The sequence below is a fragment of the Podarcis bocagei genome, assembly GCF_964188305.1.
Source record: "Podarcis bocagei genome assembly, chromosome: 17".
In the NCBI taxonomy this organism is placed as follows: Eukaryota; Metazoa; Chordata; class Lepidosauria; order Squamata; family Lacertidae; genus Podarcis; species Podarcis bocagei.
This window is the reverse complement of record NC_138143.1, coordinates 7,678,105-7,697,387: the sequence shown is the minus strand read 5'-3', so window position 1 is coordinate 7,697,387 and position 19,283 is coordinate 7,678,105. Positions and strand designations below refer to the sequence as shown.

The 19,283-nt window shown below is 46.8% G+C and overlaps 1 protein-coding gene across 5 annotated transcripts in view; it reads right to left on the bottom strand.

Annotated features, from left to right (window-relative positions):
• The window catches only part of MAST1 (microtubule associated serine/threonine kinase 1), a 93,381-nt gene that overhangs the window by 33,514 nt on the left and 40,584 nt on the right, over positions 1–19,283 (bottom strand). For all 5 annotated transcript variants that reach the window (XM_081175671.1, XM_081175673.1, XM_081175670.1 and 2 more), the window contains 5 exons: positions 11,214–11,302; positions 10,076–10,151; positions 4,260–4,338; positions 2,439–2,599; positions 477–552 (listed from right to left, as the gene is read on the bottom strand). In XM_081175671.1, the coding sequence (XP_081031797.1) occupies positions 477–552; positions 2,439–2,599; positions 4,260–4,338; positions 10,076–10,151; positions 11,214–11,302 (481 nt within the window). The remainder of the gene's footprint in view (positions 1–476; positions 553–2,438; positions 2,600–4,259; positions 4,339–10,075; positions 10,152–11,213; positions 11,303–19,283) is intronic.

Here is a 19,283-nt window from a genome sequence, read left to right as displayed (position 1 = left end):
CTGGGCAGGAGTATTCAAGTTTTAAAATGTAAATTAAGGGCTGATCCACACTTTTCCTAGACACGATCCACGGTGTAAAACTCCTGCTCAAGGTGCCCACTCTTTAAAGCTCAGTTGGAGCAAAAGGCAATCCGCAGAAAAACCAAATGGACATTTGCTCCAATTGAGCACTAAAGAGTGGGTTTTTGCAAAGAAAGCTCCAGGACAAAACACACACATACACACACACTTGGACTCAGAGCTTTTAAGCATGGAGCTGTGTCCAGAAAGAGTGAGACAAAAAAAAGCCCTAAATTTACACACTAAGTGTCAATACAGGTAGATTGTCTGTCTTTTGTCAATGAAAAGTGGCTAAATGAAACAGATCCCTTTGCCCCTAGCAGCCATTTTCCAGGATTCTGGGCAAAATGGTCCCTGTAGGATGTTATTTGATGGAAATGAAATCTTTAGATTCTGCCTCCGACTATAACCCTTACCTTGGGGAATCGTTCCTTGTACACATGATTCATCATTACTATCTCATTGTCATAGGAGGATGGGGACCGGCCCGGGCTGCAAAGGAATAAAAATGCATCAGCTCCTGGTATCTTCCATTTTCCTGTACTCCCCATCGTCCTGAATTCTATTTGGGCATTTCTCACTTTTCTTTATTACTACTTAATCTTTATATTTTCATTGCTAATGGTGTGAAATACACTGTATGGAAGAAGTGGGGAGAAGGTAGATTGGGATCTATGGTAAATCTCTGGGTACTTTGCAGGAGACTTGGAAAGGGTTTCTTACACACACAAAAGACTTCCCTCTCACTTTCTGAATAAGGCTGTTGAAATAAAGAAAACATGGTGGTATCAGAATGGATTTTTGTGTGAAAAGACTGTGAGGTCAGTTGCACTACTAAAAACAAACTCATGGGCTGAGTGTGTGTTCAGAGGCACCACACTCTCCATTTCTAACTGTCTCGTGCGCTTGGCTTCCAGCAGTTCCAGTAAAATAGAAAACAGATTCCGAGACCCCAGCCCCTGTGTATAGGAAAGATCAGTGTGATGTTCAGTATTACCCATATTGCTTCCTATACAGTCAAACCTTGGATCCCAAACACCTCCATTTTGGAACGTTTCGGCTCCCAAATGCCAAAAAACCGGAAGTAAATGCTCCAGTTTTCAATCATTTTTTGGAAGCTGAACGTTTGACACGGCTTCCACTTGAGTGCAGGAAGCTCCTGCAACCAATCGGAAGCCGCGCCTTGGTTGTCAAACATTTCGGAAGCCGAACGGGCTTCCGGAACAGATTACGTTCTCCAACTGAGGTTTGACTTTCATTAACCAAAGGCAACACTTTCAGAATGGCACACAAACCTGCTTTGCGAGATGTACAGGGAACCATTAGCAGGAGCTATTTAATCACAGTTCTCTTCAATTAATTGCTTCCCAGCAGGCAGGACAGTAGAAGAGCCTTTTGTATTCAACCTGTTTAACCTTTCCTCCTGGCCTGGATCATACCAATGTGAGAAAGTAAAAGTGCAATCCTCTAATGTCTACTCTTAGAAGTTCAACAGGGCTTACTCTTAGGTAAATATATATAGGATTGCAGCCTAATGACAGAATTCAAATAACTAATCCCATCAGTCTTTATCACATTTGAAATGCAACAAAAGTTATATTTGCTGAGTTGCTAAGCTGTTTTGTGCTTATTTTCTTAGATGTTTAATGTATCATTATACCTTGATACGTTGGTAGTCAAACGGCTTGGCTCCTGGACAAATCGGCTCCTGAATGCCACAAATCCGGAAGTAAGTGTTCCGGTTTGCAAACATTTTTCAGAAGCTGAACGTCCGACGTGGCTTCCTGCGACTTCCAATTGAGTGCAAGAAGCTCCTGCAGCCTTGGTTTTCGAACCATCAGAAGCTGTGCCTTGGTTTTCAAACCATTTCAGGAGTCAAACGGACTCCTGGAACAGAACTCCAAGAATCAAGGTACGACTGTGTTTCTTTTTGTCTACGTAAACCTCATTCATTCTTTAAGATTACTGGAGGCCTTTCAGTTGTTGCTGGACTATGACTCCCATCACCTCTGATCACTTGGCATCCTGGCTGGAGCTGATGTCCAGCAGTATCGGGAGAACCAGAGATTCCCCACAGATCACTGCGCAGATCATTGCACTAAAATGCTTCTTAGCAAATACACTACATTGTATTTAGGGGTTGTTGTTTTTTTTTGGGGGGGGGAGCTTAGGATCTACCCATGCCAGCCAGGGTTGACCCTGAATCAAACTGGAACACTGGCCTTTTATCCCATTCTATAGACCTTCAATAATTCCATTGCAAGTCTCTCATTTGCTTATATTCCTACAAAAGTTTCTGAGTGAAGGATGAATGCGCAATGGACATACAAGGGACCCAAGGGAGTTGCTCTGCAGGGTGACGGCTGCTCCATCCTTACCTGAGGCTCCGGGACCGGGGCCGCACCGCAGGGGACCTCCGCCCCCCGTCATCATCAGTAATGCTCTCACTGCTGCCGAAATGCTTGGAAAGGAAATGCAGCTCATCCATAGTGGGCTGATAAGGCAGCTGGTGAAGGCGCTCTTGGGAGGAGCAGGACGACTGCAAGGAAGAAACAGAATTGGCCCTAAGTTGATGCCAAGTGTCAGCTCTTTGCAAATGTCTTCCCAAATCTGCCTCAGAAATGTATCTAGGTCTGGGAAATGGCCCATCTCCTATACATGGGCTGCATACCCTTCTAAAACATGCAACAGTTTTACTGCAGGAACCAAAATATAATACAATTGCCAAGGCAACATGAGAATTGTTAATGCAGAATGGTTTTCGTATGTCAGCCGGGCATTAACCCACAGAATGTGACTGAACGCAGGAAGCTGCTTAAACCATCTGGCCACTGGCGCATTTAGCTTGGCATAGACTACACCAGCCTTCTCTGTCCTGTTTGCCTCAGGCAGCACAGCAGAGGTGATATTGGGGTGTGCAGTTGTAGTCCAAAACATAACGGAGGGCACCAAGTTGGCAGGCGGTTGCTCTATGGTTTCAGGCACGCATATTTTCTAAGTCCTACCTGGAAATGCCAGGAATGGGTTTTGTGACCTTTCGTATGGAAAAAAAGCATTCTACCACTGACCTACAGCCCTTCAGGTTGACCTGAAGCTAAGAATTCCAGATGTTATTACAGTGAACCACAGATACACACACAAGGATGTTAAAGATTGCACTGAGTTATGCGACAACATTTGCAATGGGTACGCAGTCTGCTTCCTCAACCTGTGCTGAGTACAGTGGTGCCTTGCAAGACGAAAAGAATCCGTTCTGTGATTCTCTTCGTCTAGCGGTTTTTTCGTCTTGCGAAGCAAGCCCATTGACGGATTAGCGCTATTAGCGGCTTTTAGCGGCTTATCTGCTGATCGGATCAGCTAATAAGTGGCTTAGCGGCTTAGAAAAAAGGGGGGGGAAGGAAAAAAAACCAGCAGGAACTCGCAAGACATTGTCGTCTTGCGAAGCAAGCCCATAGGAAATTCGTTTTGCGAAGCACCTCCAAAACGGAAAACTCTTTCGTCTAGCGAGTTTTTCATCTTGCGAGTTTTTCATCTTGCGGGGCACCACTGTACTCACATTATGTAGACGCCTCTTCTCCTAAGGGTGCCCCAAGGCAACCCAGACTGACAGCACTGACTCCCCTCCCCTATCTCTTGTCTGTATGCTAGGGTTGCCCTATCTTGAAGAGAGAGGGGGAGAAAAGACAGCCAGAGCTGCTGCCAGCCCGAGCCATGGAAAGCGGCGCAAGGGTGGGCAGGGCCGCTGCACCGATGTGCTTCTCTCCATGGTTCAGGCTGACAGCAGCCGCGGCGTGCAGAGCCACCCGTGCCCACGCCAAACTGCACCCCAATTTCAAAAAACCCAAACCCCAGACATTTCCTTTAGAATGTAAAAATCCCGCCCCCCGCCCCTGTTTACCCTGCAAAAGAGGACATGTCTGGGATTTCCTGGACATAAGGCAACCCTACAGTGGACATGCAGGGCTCTCTTGGGTGGGGGGTCAACAGCTGCAAACTGGGAGTCAGTTGGCCCACACGTAGTTTTAGCAATTTCTATCACCGTATTTATGATTTAGACTTGCATGGCTGGCCTGTCCTCAAACACCCCAGCAGAGTCTTTGGGCCACTGTCCAACAAACAGCTCCCATAACCAGTCAAATCTTGCCTCCCTCCCAGATCTTCTTCCCTCCCAGATCTTCTTAACGGCAGGAAGGTCTTACCGATACGGTGGAGCTGGGAGTGTTGGTTCCATATCCAGATGATGGCAAGGAAGCCAAGGACCAGCGCCGGCCATCTGCCCTGAAATGATCAAAATGAACAGGAACTTTAAGATAGTCCATAGTTTAAAGATTCAGGCAGAACCAGTTCTGATGGGGGGGGGGGAGAGAAAAAACCCATATTGTCACAAAGTCCATGTTTCAACCACTTGTGCTTTCTTTGCTGGTATCTCCAGGAAACCAGCTGGCTGGAAGTAATTGCCTGTTCAGACTTTCAGGACACAAGAAGAAGAAGAAGAAGAGTTTGGATTTGATATCCCGCTTTATCACTACCTGAAGGAGTCTCAAAGCAGTTAACATTCTCCTTTCCCTTCCTCCCCCACAGCAAACACTCTGTGAGGTGAGTGGGGCTGAGAGACTTCAGAGAAGTGTGACTGGCCCAGGGTCACCCAGCAGCTGCATGTGGAGGAGCAGGGAAGCGAACCCGGTTCACCAGATTACGAGTCTATCGCTCTTAACCACTACACCACACTGACTCTCGCACAAAGGTGCGTACAAAGCATATGAGTTTGAATGCTACACTATGCCTCTCATATCGAACTCTATCTTGACATATATGTCAAACCATTTAGGTACAGCCTAGAAAACCTCTCTCTATTACTGTAGACACAGATCCATTTGTGGGCTTTAATGAGGCTTCATAGAATTACCAGAAACTTTGCTAAGGGTAACTGACAATGCAGTGAATGGAGGATGGGGCTGGGAGCTCTATGGGCTTGAACACTATGATTCCTATCAACAGAATCCCTTATTCTTTGTCCCCCAGTATATGGTGTCCAAAAACATTCTGCAGGGATTGGCAACGTGGTGCCCTTCTGACATTTTGGCTCCAGCTCCTATCAGCTCCAGCCAGCATGGTCAAAAGTCAGGGATGATGGGAGTTGTAGTCCAACAACATCTGGAGGGCAACACATTGCCTACCCCTCCAGTATGTTGCTTCTGAATGCAGAGGTTCTATTTACCTCTCATGACTAATAGGTGCTGAAGGCAACAATTCATTTGATGTTTTAAAGAGAAGTACTTTCAGTAAGGACTTCAGCCGAGAGGCCCAGACTCAGTCCATCACTAGTAGCTGGATCATCTAAGGCTTTATATCACAGGTCAGCAAACTTTTTCAGTAGGGGGCTGGTCCACTCAGACCTTGTGGGGGGCCGGACCCACCCTCTCCAGAAAGCACCCCCTCCCCCGAAAGGCCCCCCCCGCCCGCCACTTCCTCCCACTCAGCTCTTGGCCATTGCTTTGGTCCATCACTTTAGATTGGCTGCAGGAGCTTCCTGTGGCCAATCCGAAGTCGCGCCAGCATCACAGAAGTCAGTCCCCACGTGGCAAGGACCAACAGGCAGCAGGGTCCGCAAGGTTCGCAGGCCGGATTAACGAGCCCGGTGGGCCACATTTGGCCCCTGGGCCTTAGTTTGCCGACCCCTGATCTAGATTCTAGAGGATCCTTGGCCAGTCCCGCTGCCCCCACTGCCCCAAACGCAGCCTCTTTTAGGGGTTTATGCAGGGGATACCACTGGCAGCAGCTCTCACCTGCCTGTATCGTTGACAGGTGCAGTGAGGACCTCCACAGCAGTGAGGGCTCCTGCCAACAGAACCTGGCTGCATTTGAGTGGAAGGAAATCTCTGCCACTTCTTAACTTCCTCCAGCACAGCAGATTGGGGGTTAAGCTTGTTCTGTTATTTTGCCCAACCTGAGCCTACTGTCAATCAATGTTATCGGGGCACCCTCAAATTCTGTTATCCTCAGAGAGAAAAATGTCTCCTTTCCCATATTGTTGATGATTTTATACCCCTCTGCCCTTGCTCCCTGTCTTTTTACATTAAAAAGCTCCAAGTGATTTGGATTTTTTTCATGGGGAATGTGCTCTTGAAGCATTTTCACGTTAAGACGTGTGCAGGGGCAAGCCCTCTGCCCCCTCCAAAACCTGCATAAGCTCAATTCAGGTGCAATGTAGGTTCACAGGTGTACAGTTTGAGCCTGGACCAGGAAATAAGAGACTTGATTGTGAGAACTAGCTGCTATATCAATGAAAGCTATAAACACACTGACAAGTGGTGTTTGGCTGTTGCAATTAATCTTCTGGATCCAATGACAATTGATTAGCCTGGCCTTGAATAATTAATCAAACTTTCATGTTTGAAGTGTTTGTTAAGTAATCTGGCCAGGCAGTAGTGTAATTTAGGGCCTCATCCACAATTCTGCTCGTTCCACACCTAGAAAGCATGGATCTGAGCAGTTTCCCCCTTGCCCCACACCTTTCCCAGGGAAAACCTGCTCTTTAGTGCTAAATCAGAGCAAACACCAATTCAGAGAAAACCTGAATTGCCATTTGCTCTGATGGAGCTATAAAGAATGGTTTCCCCCGGGGCAAAGCTGCAGGACAAGAGAAAGTTTGGATAACCATCACCAGTGGTTAGGAATGATGGGAGTTGTAGTTCAACCGCGCCTGGAGAGATGCTGTCACACAGCTTAACCTGCCTGGCAAGGTTACTGAGAGGATAAAATGCAGTGATGATCTTCCCAGAGAAGTGCCCTTGGCGGATTCCTCTGCAATTCTCAGAAGACTCAACAGAACTTTGCTTTTGGAGAAGGTTCAAGTCTCTTTGGATTCATGACTATTTTGGTGTTTAACTTTGTTTTGTTGCTAAACTATTTTGTAGAGTTCATGTTTCCAGTTATTATTACCTTAGACCATCTCATTCAACTAAGCAGTTGCGCTAGTGGGAGCCAGTGCAACAAGTTCTGCTATCTCTTCTTTCCTCCCCTCCCCTCCATGGCCCCATCAGTTTGGGGACAGGGATTGAGAGAAATTTAAGTTTGATTTAAATACTCCCATCTTTGCTTCCGTATAATTAAAAATAATCATGCCCAACACAGCTCCCCTTTCAGCCTCTTTCTTTGGTGAGGTTTTTAAAAATACCTCTCTTGTTAATAAAGCCAGGTCCACAGAATGCCTTATATCAAGTTGTACCTGATGAAGGTAGAAAAAGTGATTCAGTAGTTATGTGTGATGGTGGCATAGCTTTCAGGGGTGTAAACCGGATTACTGAAAGTGGAGTACCTGGGTGAAATAGTGAATGCCACAAACCCTTTAAGGAATCGCAACCCCAAACCACAACAGCAGTTCAGGCGCAAGGGTTGATTCTAATTAGAGTCCTTGCATTAGAATTCTCCTCCCAGTTCTATTTTCCCTTCAGAGGTTCAGAAAGAAAGGAAAGCACAAAAGTCCTTGTCAACATAGGGCAGATTCACAACATGCATTTAAAGCACATTCAACACACCTTTGAAACACATGGCTTTGCCCAAGGAATCCTAGGGACTGTTGGGTGCAGGGAATTGTAGCTCTGTGAAGGCGAAACTACAGTTCCCATATTCTTTGGGGGAAGTCACAAGTTCTAAATGTGTGTTGAATGTGCTTTATATGTGTGCTGTGGACCTATGCTGCATCTCAGACTTTTTAATGCATGCTAGACGGTCAACTTTCTCCTCCCCCAGCCCCAGGAGGGGTCCACCTACAGGTGTCCTATTTGTTTGCCCTGACCCAAGCTAGCTATAAAACTTCAGTGTTGGGTCTGGGTCTTCGTCTGGGCATGACAACAGCTAGTCTTGACCTTGTTGACTCTCTGGTTGTTATCTGTTAGTTTATGGCATCTTGTTGGAAAGGTACCTTACCGTCGATCCCAGCTACTGTGTGACTCTGTTTTGGACTGTCCCTTTCTGCATGCTGCCCTGATCCTTTGGCCAACAATTTCCAAAGCTTTCTGGCAAAGTTTTCCCCACCCCTCAGTCTTGCATCTGGAACAGCTTTGACAATTTACTGGCCCTCAACCCTGTGCTTTCTGCAAATAGCCAACATCCTCCTCCTTTTATTAGGCAGCCTCAGTGGGTTTCTTAGGGCTGCCATACGTCTGGATTTTCCCGCACATTACTGGGATTTCGAAGGTGGAATTGATGTTGGGGTGAATTTCCGAAAGGTAGCATTTTGTCCTGGATCTTAGGCAAGTCAATTAAAAAAAACCACACATACATTTTTTGGCGTTTTTGTAAAGAAAAGCTCAACAACTTTCGGATTTTCCTTAAAAAAACCCCACAACTCAACAATTTCAGTGGTTTCATTAAAAAAAGCTCTTTCGGGGTGTCCTGCTTTGTTCCAATCTATACACTGTGCTTGATTTCTCTCTCATTCTCTCTCTCTCTCTCTCTGACATGAGTGACTTTGCAAGTTCCACGGAATAAGGTATTTTCTAATCATACTCCTGATTTAGTCCAGTGTGAAAATTCACAGAACAGAGATCTGTAAACAGCTCAGGGCGGATTTTACTCAGCACTTTGTTGATGGCAAGATGGAACTTCACAGTCTGTTCCCTTGCTTTTGGGGGTGGGGGTGGGAGGCAGAAGCTGCATGGGCATGACTATAAAAAGAGCAGAGAGCAGATGGGGAGTGGGGAGCAGCAGCTGTAGAGTCTTCAACCGCCTCAAATGTTCCTGTATGCCACATTCTGGCAGCATGGCCTGGTAGATCAAACACGAGAATGATAGCCAGGAACCTGCAGTTCTCCTCCGAAGCCTTTGAGAGGGATAGGGACTTCTTGGGATGGGCTGGTGGGGAACTGAGAGATTGGGCAGGGGCTGAAGCAAGAAAAAAATATGAGGAATGGATATGAGGTGGTTCTCCTTGTGGACAGAGCAACTGGTTTCTACCCCAAGTGGGCTTCCTTTCACTCAGTATTCTATAGGAACTTTGCCCAGGAGACTCTGCCTCTGCAACCAGATGTGGGAAAACGGTGGGACTTCATCAAATAAGGACTGCAAGTGGAGAAGCAGGTCTCCCATGAGGCAAATTTCTAGGGGGACTTGCTGTACTATCAGTAGCTATAAGCGGCATGGCAAGACTTATTTTTGTGTGTGTTTACTCCCCTACCCCCAAATTCACAACCCTTCATTTTGCCCATTGCAAAATATGCTGGTAAACCTTAGTTCTTGACTATTTTCTGCTGTTGTTTTTTAAGGTGTGGTTATATGTGTAGGTAAAAAAGTAATGGAAAAGGACCCCTGGACAGTTAAGTCCAGTCAAAGGCGACTATGGGGTTGCAGCGCTCACCTCGCTTTCAGGCTGAGGGACCTGGTGTTTGTTATCCAGGTCATGTGGCCAGCGGGACTAAACTGCTTCTGATACAACGGGACAACGGGACACCGTAACGGAAACCAAAGCACATGGAAATGCTGTTTATCTTCCCGCTGCAGCGGTACCTATTATCTACTTGCGCTGGTGTGCTTTCGAACTGCTAGGTTGGCAGGAGCTGGGACAGAGCAACAGGAGCTCACCCCGTCGCAGGGATTCGAACCGCTGACCTTCTGATTAGCAAGCCCAAGAGGCTCAGTGGTTTACACCACAGTGCCACCTGCATCCCTGGTTATATCTATATCTATAACTATATCTATAACTATCTGTGCTCATGCCAACCTTAAGTAAATGTTAATGTAGGGTGTGTGTATAATAACTGAGGGGAGTGGGCACCACAAGGATACACGCAACTAGTGCAGATGCAAAACACTGGTTTAGGACTCAGAGGCAGAAAATTTAAACGACATCTGTGGACACTGTTGCACCCAGGTGCATACGTAAAAAGTGGACTACTCATTGCGCAACACCCCTGTATGGACACAGCAGTGGTCAGTGAAGGAGTCCGGGTTTGCAGTGGCGATTCCCAAAAGCCATTGGACACCAGAGCTCCAAAGAATGAGGGACTGCTCTTACCTGCGGGAGGAAGCGAAGGAAAAGTGGGCTGGTGTATTGGGGGAAAAGTTCCGAGGGCTGTCCAGAGGGCTGCTACCTGTGGGCAGGGCAGGAAAAGAAGACACAAAAGGGAAATCAACACATTGCCTCGTGAGACTGCCAGAGGATCAAATCGAATTATTAACCCTGTCTCACTCAAGGAGCCAGCATATTCATATTCATATTCATATATTCAGAGCCTGCCATAATAAGAAATGTTGCCATAGTGACTCCAGCAACAAGCCATGGGAGGTGATGCAGAGGAATATGAAAACAGAAGACAGAAAGAGGCCAAGAAATAGAATGCTGGATGGGTGAATAAACAAATAAGACAGGTGACAGACAGACAATGGGGGATTAATGATCAAGTGTCAAATGGCTGGGTAGACAGTCAGAGGAAAAGATTTGAAGTCAGACAGATGGACAGACAATGGCAGGGATAGTTAGTAAGATGGACAGACGAGAAGGTGCTGCTATATATGTGGCCAGAATAATAGACAGATGGCCTGGGATGCATGGAAAGATGAGAAAAGAAATCAGTGGGAAAATTACAGTTCGGATGCAAAGGCTGACTAAAAGATGGATGAACCCACAAAGACAACATTGGTTCTAAATCAAACTAATATGATTGCTTTGGAGTCAACATAATTCTTATTGCTAAACGTATGGCAAGGCTGACAGGATGGAAACTGGGTGAGGTGGACATGGATTTTAGACGAAAATTCTCTCAATATTTCTGTAGGCATCCTGGCATGTTATGACAAACAGGTATAACACAAGACTATGTCTATCTAATCCTATCCAGCTGTAGCAATGCGAAGGAACCCCACATTTAAAAAAAACAAAACGAGGGTAGATTAAAAAATGAAGGACTTTACTGTGTCCTCAGAAGGAACCAAGGGCAACTTATTAGTCCCGGGTATGAGTAATTACTACTCGACTCCAAGGTGTGCTTTGTCAAAGCCAGTCTAGCCAGTCTTGTTTGAAGGCCACTGCCTGAGCAGGGGCAGCAAGACAAGGGGCCGTCTTCTGTTTGTGACCCACCGTGTAGTGCTGGATAAGGCACACCCAGGGTGGAACTCCTGAAAGAAGGATGGGGCAGGTCAAGGGCTTAACTCACCAATATGACCTGGGAGTGGAGAGTGAGGCCGCGGCAGCGTCGGCGATGTACTTGTCAGGATCAGGCTCTTTCTGTTACTGGTTCGGCAACTGTACAAAGGGGAGGAAAGAAGGAGAGGGAAAGAAGACAGGCCTAGATCAGGGGGTGTGTGGATGAAAGATGCCAGACCAGGCTGCAGCTCATGTCACTATGTGGTTTGCCTTGAAAGGCCGCAGTTAGAAAGCTTGGCCAATCAATTCTCTTTTCAGCTTGGTTGGCTACTCCAAAATGGTAGCAGGTTACCTTCTGTAGTCCTTTCCCAAAGAAGAGCTGGCCAGGAAACCCCATTTCCCACTTAACCATTGGCCCACCTTGTGCCATGGAGCTCCCTTATTACTGGGTCAAACCGCTGGTCTTCCTGGTCCAGTACTGCCTGTTGAGACTGGCAGCATCTCTCCAATACCTCAAGCAGACTGAGATCCATTTAGCTGAAGTCGCTCAGGACAATGACCGAGGCATTCTGCATACAACTATTATCTCTAATAAATAACTGAGCTACAAATCCCTTATGAGAAGGTGTGAAAAGCAGGAGTATTGGTTCAGTGTGGGGAAAGTGTCTACCTAGAGGCAACAGAACTCCACTACAAATGTGGGTGGGCTTATCTAGAGTGTGATCCAAAAGCAGAACTACCAAACGGAGCTCTTTTGCTACAAGACCTGCCTCCCAACTGAGGCCTTACTGTGCCTGCGTTCTCTGTCTTTCTCACACACATATACAAGCTTTAACTCAATATTGAAATTCAGAACTCTTGCTTGCTATGATCACATAATACTCAGCTCCCTTTTCCTCTGGAAGGTGACATAGAGGGCATTGGCGGTGTTAATTAACTGCTATTTGCATGGAACTACGGGTCATACTTAACAGAAGGGTGGAGCCAGATTTTTCCTAATCAACAATTAAGTAGCATTTCTAAGTGTGATTTACAGCCTTATGTGATGGCCTGGGATTCGGATTCAGATGCTGAACCTGAGGAATCCCAGCCTGCACAGGAGTCCCCGCCTCCAGAACCAGCTGAGCCGGGGCTGGGGCATGAGCCTGAAGGGTCCTCACCTGTGCTGGATCCTCAGGTGCAGGCACCAGCTGAGTCTGCTCTGGCCCCTGAGATGATGGAGGACCCATTGCCTGCAGGTGCTCCACTCTCAGCCCCATCAGAGGAAGAGGAGGTTGCCTCTGGGTCCGGTAACCCTCCAGCCTCTCCTGAGTTGCAGAGGCTCAGGGCAGAGAGGCGGAGGGAACTAAGTTCCCGCAGGAGGAGTGCTCACCTCCAGGCCAGGAGAGGCGAGTCACCTGTGGACCGGGGCCGCCCTATGCCTCGGGGCAGGTAAAAGCCAGCCAGCCCCAGTCCCAAGTTGCGGGAGCAACGTTGTTGGTAGCCTGTTCCTGGCTGCACCCTGTCCTGTTCTTCTGCCAGAGTTCCTGACCCCACCCAACTCCCCACCTTGGACCCAGCTACAGCTTTGACGGACAGCCTCCATACCGCTCCCTCGACCTCGGACCGGCCTCGGACCTCGCCGCACGGATAATAACCCTTGGGACCAGCACACCTTACTTCTTTCTCCCCCAAGCCTTAACATTGTCACAAAGGGTTCATTGGCAGGTTATCCACACCTTTCAATGTTTATTAAGCCATAACTAGTCCTCAGATAAGTGAGCTGAACTCAGTGATGAGCTGAGGTAAGGCAAGTCATTTCACAACCCAAGCAGTTCAAGAAAAGAAACTCTGCCATAACGTTTAGGCATTATAAAGTAAATTGGAGTAGCCCCAACACCGTTCAGATGTGTGCCTTGACAAGGCTGTGTTGAAATGCCATGCAGCTCCCAGGTGCAGCTGGCTGGCTGTTAACCTTATTTTGCCAGCTAGTCTTCAGTGCTGTACAAACAGTATGGTATAGGTTACTAACTGCACAGGTCTGGATGCTTGCCCAGGTTTATATCGCTGTCAGTTTCTCAGGCTGCACAGTAGCTTATGGGCTGCCAACAATGGCTTGGGTGTTGTGCAGTGCCCCTTCTGTCCATTGCATGCTAAGGCTCAGGGTTGCAACTGAACAAGTTTGAATTAGCAATCATCTGAGCCAGAAGAAATGCACCTCCAAGGCTCTTATCTTCTTGAAACATTCATACGGAAAGCCCAACATGCACAACTGAAAGAGAGCCAAGTGCCCCAACCCTCCATCACAAAAGCTATAGAAAGTTCCCAAGGTGGACTCTGGAGAGACGCAAAACTCACACATGCGCCTAGGATAAACAGCACTTCTAAACAAGAGATAACTTTGAGGACCTGTCGTTCATTGTGTGCCAACAGGATACTAAAGTACATACCACCATATACCCCCCAGAGTGATCCATCATCCTAATGCCTCTCTGACACTCAGTTCTCAAAGAGGATACACAAACAAAAGAGTTGTGCGGCCTTTTAAAGACTAACATACTTATGTGGCACAAACATGTTAATTGAAGAAGGGATGAGCCTGTTCAGAGTATTCTGGAGGAGGAGAGCAAGGTCAGGGGAATTCACACCATACAGTGGCGTCGCAAGAGGAGTCGGGGGGTGATGTGCCCCAGGTGCCATGTCTGGGGGGGTGACAAGAAGGCACCCTGCCGTCCCCGGGCACGGCGGTGTGAGCAGCCATTGTGCTGCCACAGCCATATGTGGAGGATCCTCCATTCGCAGCTGCAGCCGCGAGCAGAGGATCCTGCCACCGTCCGTACGCTATTTGGGCGGCGCCGGCGGCAAACCGCTATGTACAATGCATGTGCAGTGTCGCACGCATGCGCCATATGTAGAAACACTGCACATGAGCCCTATGTAGCAACGCCACACATATGCCATATGTAGTGATACCACACATGTGTCGTATGTAGCGGCACAACGCATGCGCAGCCTGCAGTTTGCCCCTCCGCAGGTGTTGGTTAGCTTTCATTCACCCCTGACATTATATGCCCCCATTCAGTGCTTCCCCCCCCCCTAGAAAAATAGGTGTTCGTACTCACCATGATGTTGTTAGAGTAAGTGCCACACTTTTTAGCAACAACAAAAAGAGGTGCGGGTACTGCATACCTTTGAGTACCCCTGAAAAAAACACTAAAAAGTATAAAAACTCTGTCCTGCTGTCATTCTGGAGACCTATCCACCTCTCCTTTACTATCAAGCGTTCTGCTACTAGGGGAATAAGAATAACTAAAGGATGGCAAGCAAGGGCTTAGACTACCTGAAATAGCAAGTGAGATGCAAATTTCTCAGGCCAGAATAGTTACCCTTCTTGTACTCCCACCCCATGAGTCCGGTAAGTCTGAGCAAGTAGGGACATTATCAGTGGGGGCAGTCAAACTGCACAATCCATCCCAATCACCCCAGTTTTGATATAAAAATAAGAACTAAAGCCAGAACGTTGAAAACCAATGTGTATGAAAGGATCCTGACACATTCTGAGACTCAGGTTTTCCACTGGGGAATAAATTTCAGTAAAAAAGACCAATATTTTGTCTGAGCAAGCAAATGTAGCAGGACCCTTTCATAAATATTGGACCACATCTTTGTAGACAAATCCTCCCCCCAAAAACTATTTGCAAAAATACAACACTTTTGCCAGTTGATGATGGTAAAAAGAAGTTAGAAGGAATGCATACAATGGAGGATGGAATTGGTGAGCAAAAGAAAAAGGGAATTCAGTTAAATGATGGCAAGAGAATGGGTACAGTCATAACCCTCTTCTCTTTCAAGACTATGGGAAAGAGGTCCATAGAAATATCTTCTGACACTTACTAACATTCATATTTCTCTTACAACCATGAAACCTAGAGACATCCCTTTTGTTTACGAAGTGAGATTTTTACAATCTGATTTCAAAACCAAACCAAACCCATGCCCTCATGACCGTGAAGTTACATGTGAAATAGTGCAAGCCTCACCTGATGAATTATAAAAATCAGAGGGCTAACGTAATAATATTTCAGTTGGTCAGCGAATAGGGCTTTTAATGTCTTGTCTTGCTTTCCACATCCCTGATTAACAGGTGCAGAGTTATGCAAATTAATCAAATATAAGCAATGTTGCTTAATTTTCATATGCTTATTACAATTAAAATTTTTATTCCACCCCTACCTTTCTAGGAGCAGAATGTGCATAACCCTGGCACAGAATTGCGTTTGTGTGCTTTGAAAAGGCATGGGGTGTTCACAACCCTGACCAGTTCATGTGTGGCAACTATAAATTCACTTTGCACACTTCTGTGGCCACGCAACATTTCCACCTTACAACCCAGTGATTTTTTTTTTACATCTTGAATTACATACAGTTCTGTCTGATTCCCTCATTTGAGGCCCACCTGCAACCCAAGCCAGGCCTGTCTCATTCATACACATCCTAGCATATGCTCCTCCATACCAGACCCAATCTGGTACAGTCACTGTCTTTAGGGCTGTGGCCTTTTCCAGGTGGCCCCTGACTGGGCTGAGAAGAAGAGCCTTGTCACTTCTGATTATTATTAAAAGGACTGAGTCACCATCAGGGCTATATAGATTTTGTCTTGACAGCCAGCCATGATTTCCACCAATCTCTCCGGCATGCTCAGAGGGCGTGGGGAAGAGGCAGAGATTCTCTTATCTACTGTTGATTTTTAATCTTTTCCTTTCATTTTTGGAATGTGTTTGGAACACCTACTAACTTCCTTAGGGCCCTCGTATTTACGGGACCACCTCTCCTGGTATGCCCCGCAGAGGACCTTAAGGTCCACGAATAACCATAGTTTAGAGTTCCCGGGCCCTAAGGAAGTCAGACTATCCTCCACCAGGGCCAGGGCCTTTTCAGTGATGGCTCCGACCTGGTGGAATGCTCTGTCCCATGAGACTAGGGTCCTTCAGGATTTAACCTCCTTCTGTTGGGCCTGTAAGACAAAGCTATTCCACCTGGCCTTTAATTTGAATTCAGCCTGATCTTTTATTTTCCTTTTCTTCCCTCCCACTCCCCTTTTATGAAGATCACCCGCTCTGAGACCCCACAGCTAATTCTCCCCTCGCATCCTCACCGGCCCAAGTAGGACTAATTCAGCCAGCTAGCCCTGGTGAATATCTAATGCTTATTAGATGGATTTCCCCCAAACTGATTCTTGAACTTTGAATTTTATTGTTATTCATGTTTTTATACTGTATTTTATGCTGCTTCTACAATTAAGTGTTTTGAATTTGTTGTTAGCCGGCCTGAGCCCAGTTTTCTGGACCAGGAAGGGCAGGATATAAATAAAAAAATATTCTAATTTATTATTTATTGTTATATTTTTTGTAAAGCACTCAGAGGTGTTTGGGTCTTTTGCTTTTCTTTTTCTTCACAACCAAGAGGTATATAAATTTTGTTTAAGTTGATCCAATCTGATCCATAAAAAGTCATTTTAAAAAATGCATTTCCCCTGTCAGGGAACTGACATCGGAGCGAGAGGCGAAGGGGAGGCTCCCAGATGATGCTGGCGAAGGACCCAGCAGCAGGGGGAGAAACAGCTCAGTAGAGGGGGAAGCCAATCAGCGCAACACCAGGGATAAAGGGGGGCAGACGGGGGAATTGGAGAGAGGGCTCCAGGACTCTTCACTGGACATCAGTGAGGAGAGCCCAGGTCCTCCGCTACCCACGCCTTCCCTGCGCAGAAGACTCCCGCGCAGTGAGAGGAGGAGGAGACTGGGTGTCAAACAACTTTTATGTTGGAAGAGGTTCAAGAAACGCCCACTGACGGATTCTGCCAGTGACTGAGGCAGCCGCGATGAGAAGGGGCTGTGCAGTCAGAAAGGCAAATTAACCGAGAAAGGCACCAGCTTACGCACGAGTAACTCATACCCATTACATCCCCCCTAATTCTCTCCAGAAAGGCTTCTCATATGCAGTTTCATTTCCTGCCTGCCTTAAGAAACCCTCCTTTGACCCCAGCCACACACCTCACTTTAATGAGCCGTTTTTGGGGTGTGTGCTTCTTTTTTAAAATAATAATAATAATAATCCCTGACCACCTTTCTCCTCCTCCCCCCTCCCTCCCCTTTTAATATCTTGTTTTTTAAATCTCTGTGGTGTGGTTGATGGCTTTCAGCTCCTGCATTTGATTGTGATTTCAGCTTTTCTGCTCCTGTGTTGCACTTGTGTGTATCTGTGTGTCGGCCTTATGTTTGTTCCTTGCATGCTTTTACGCTGGTTGGATTTTTAAGCTTGTTGTGGATTTTGAATGTACCATTGTATAATTGCTGTGTTTTATTTTTCTGTATCAGGCCTAGATAGTTTATTTTAGGGGGCACCATATAAATGGCAAAGGATAAATAATTAAATATATAATATACACATAGCCCCCTCTCCCCGGGCAGAAAAGAGAGTAGGTCGCTCTGACATGACTCCTAACTGTGAGGCTCTATTTACGGCTGGGACACACATACATGAATCATTGTTTGAGTTCTGTCACTCCATGACTCACAACTGTTTCCATTGAAACAAGGAGCATTGTGTGTGAGGCGATATGAAAGGCTCACCTGAGGTGTCTGGTGCATGATGGCTCGTTCACAAAACGCACGTCACCATCAGGTAACAAGCCTAAACTGAGAAGCCCTAAGTGAGGCTGTGCAAAAGGGAGACAGGTCTCTAGGCTGGGCCCTCAAGACTCGGCTAGGACTCCTGATGCAGCAGAGAGCTCTCTGAACACAGCCCTGAGGACAACCTAGTATAACCAGGGCACAGGACTAAGCTGGTGATGGTTCCCTGTCCAGCTCACACTTGTGCGGTGACTCCTGAGCAGGGCATCTGTCTGTCTCGAGAGACAATGGAGTGCACCATCAGGGGTGAAGTCATAGAATCATAAAGTTGGAAGAGACCACAAGGGCCATCGAGTCCAACCCCCTGCCAAGCAGGAAACACCATCAGAGCACTCCTGACATATGGTTGTCAAGCCTCTGCTTAAAGACCTCCAAAGTAGGAGACTCCACCACACTCCTTGGCAGCAAATTCCACTGTCAAACAGCTCTTACTGTCAGGAAGTTCTTCCTAATGTTTAGGTGGAATCTTCTTTCTTGTAGTTTGGATCCATTGCTCCGTGTCCGCTTCTCTGGAGCAGCAAAAAACAACCTTTCTCCCTCCTCTATGTGACATCCTTTTATATATTTGAACATGGCTATCATATCACCCCTTAACCTCCTCTTCTCCAGGCTAAACATGCCCAGCTCCCTTAGCCATTCCTCATAAGGCATCATTTCCAGGCCTTTGACCATTTTGGTTGCCCTCCTCTGGACACGTTCCAGTTTGTCAGTGTCCTTCTTGAATTGTGGTGCCCAGAACTGGACACAGTACTCCAGGTGAGGTCTGACCAGAGCAGAATACTGTGGCACTATTACTTCCCTTGATCTAGATGCTATACTCCTATTGATGCAGCCCAGAATTGCATTGGCTTTTTAAGCTGCCGCGTCACACTGTTGGCTCATGTCAAGTTTGTGGTCAACCAAGACTCCTAGATCCTTTTCACATGTACTGCTCTCAAGCCAGGTGTCACCCATCTTGTATTTGTGCCTCTCATTTTTTTTTGCCCAAGTGCAATACTTTACATTTCTCCCTGTTATAAAATTCATCTTGTTTGTTTTTGCCCAGTTCTCTAATCTGTCAAGGTCGTTTTGAAGTGTGATCCTGTCCTCTGGGGTGTTAGCCACCCCTCCCAGTTTGGTGTCATCTGCAAATTTGATCAGGATGCCCTTGAGTCCATCATCCAAGTCGTTGATAAAGATGTTGAATAAGACCGGGCCCAAGACAGAACCCTGTGGCACCCCACTAGTCACTCTTCAAACTAGTCAAACCACTAGAGCAGGCTTCCTCAACCTCGGCCCTCCAGATGTTTTGAGACTACAGTTCCCATCATCCCTGACCACTGGTCCTGCTAGCTAGGGATCATGGGAGTTGTAGGCCAAAAACATATGGAGGGCCGAGTTTGAGGGGGCCTGCACTAGAGAATCACAGCACCTGCTGTGGCTGCAGAGACTGGTAACTTGTAACTGCTTCCTCCTGCATTGCTTTTGCTGCG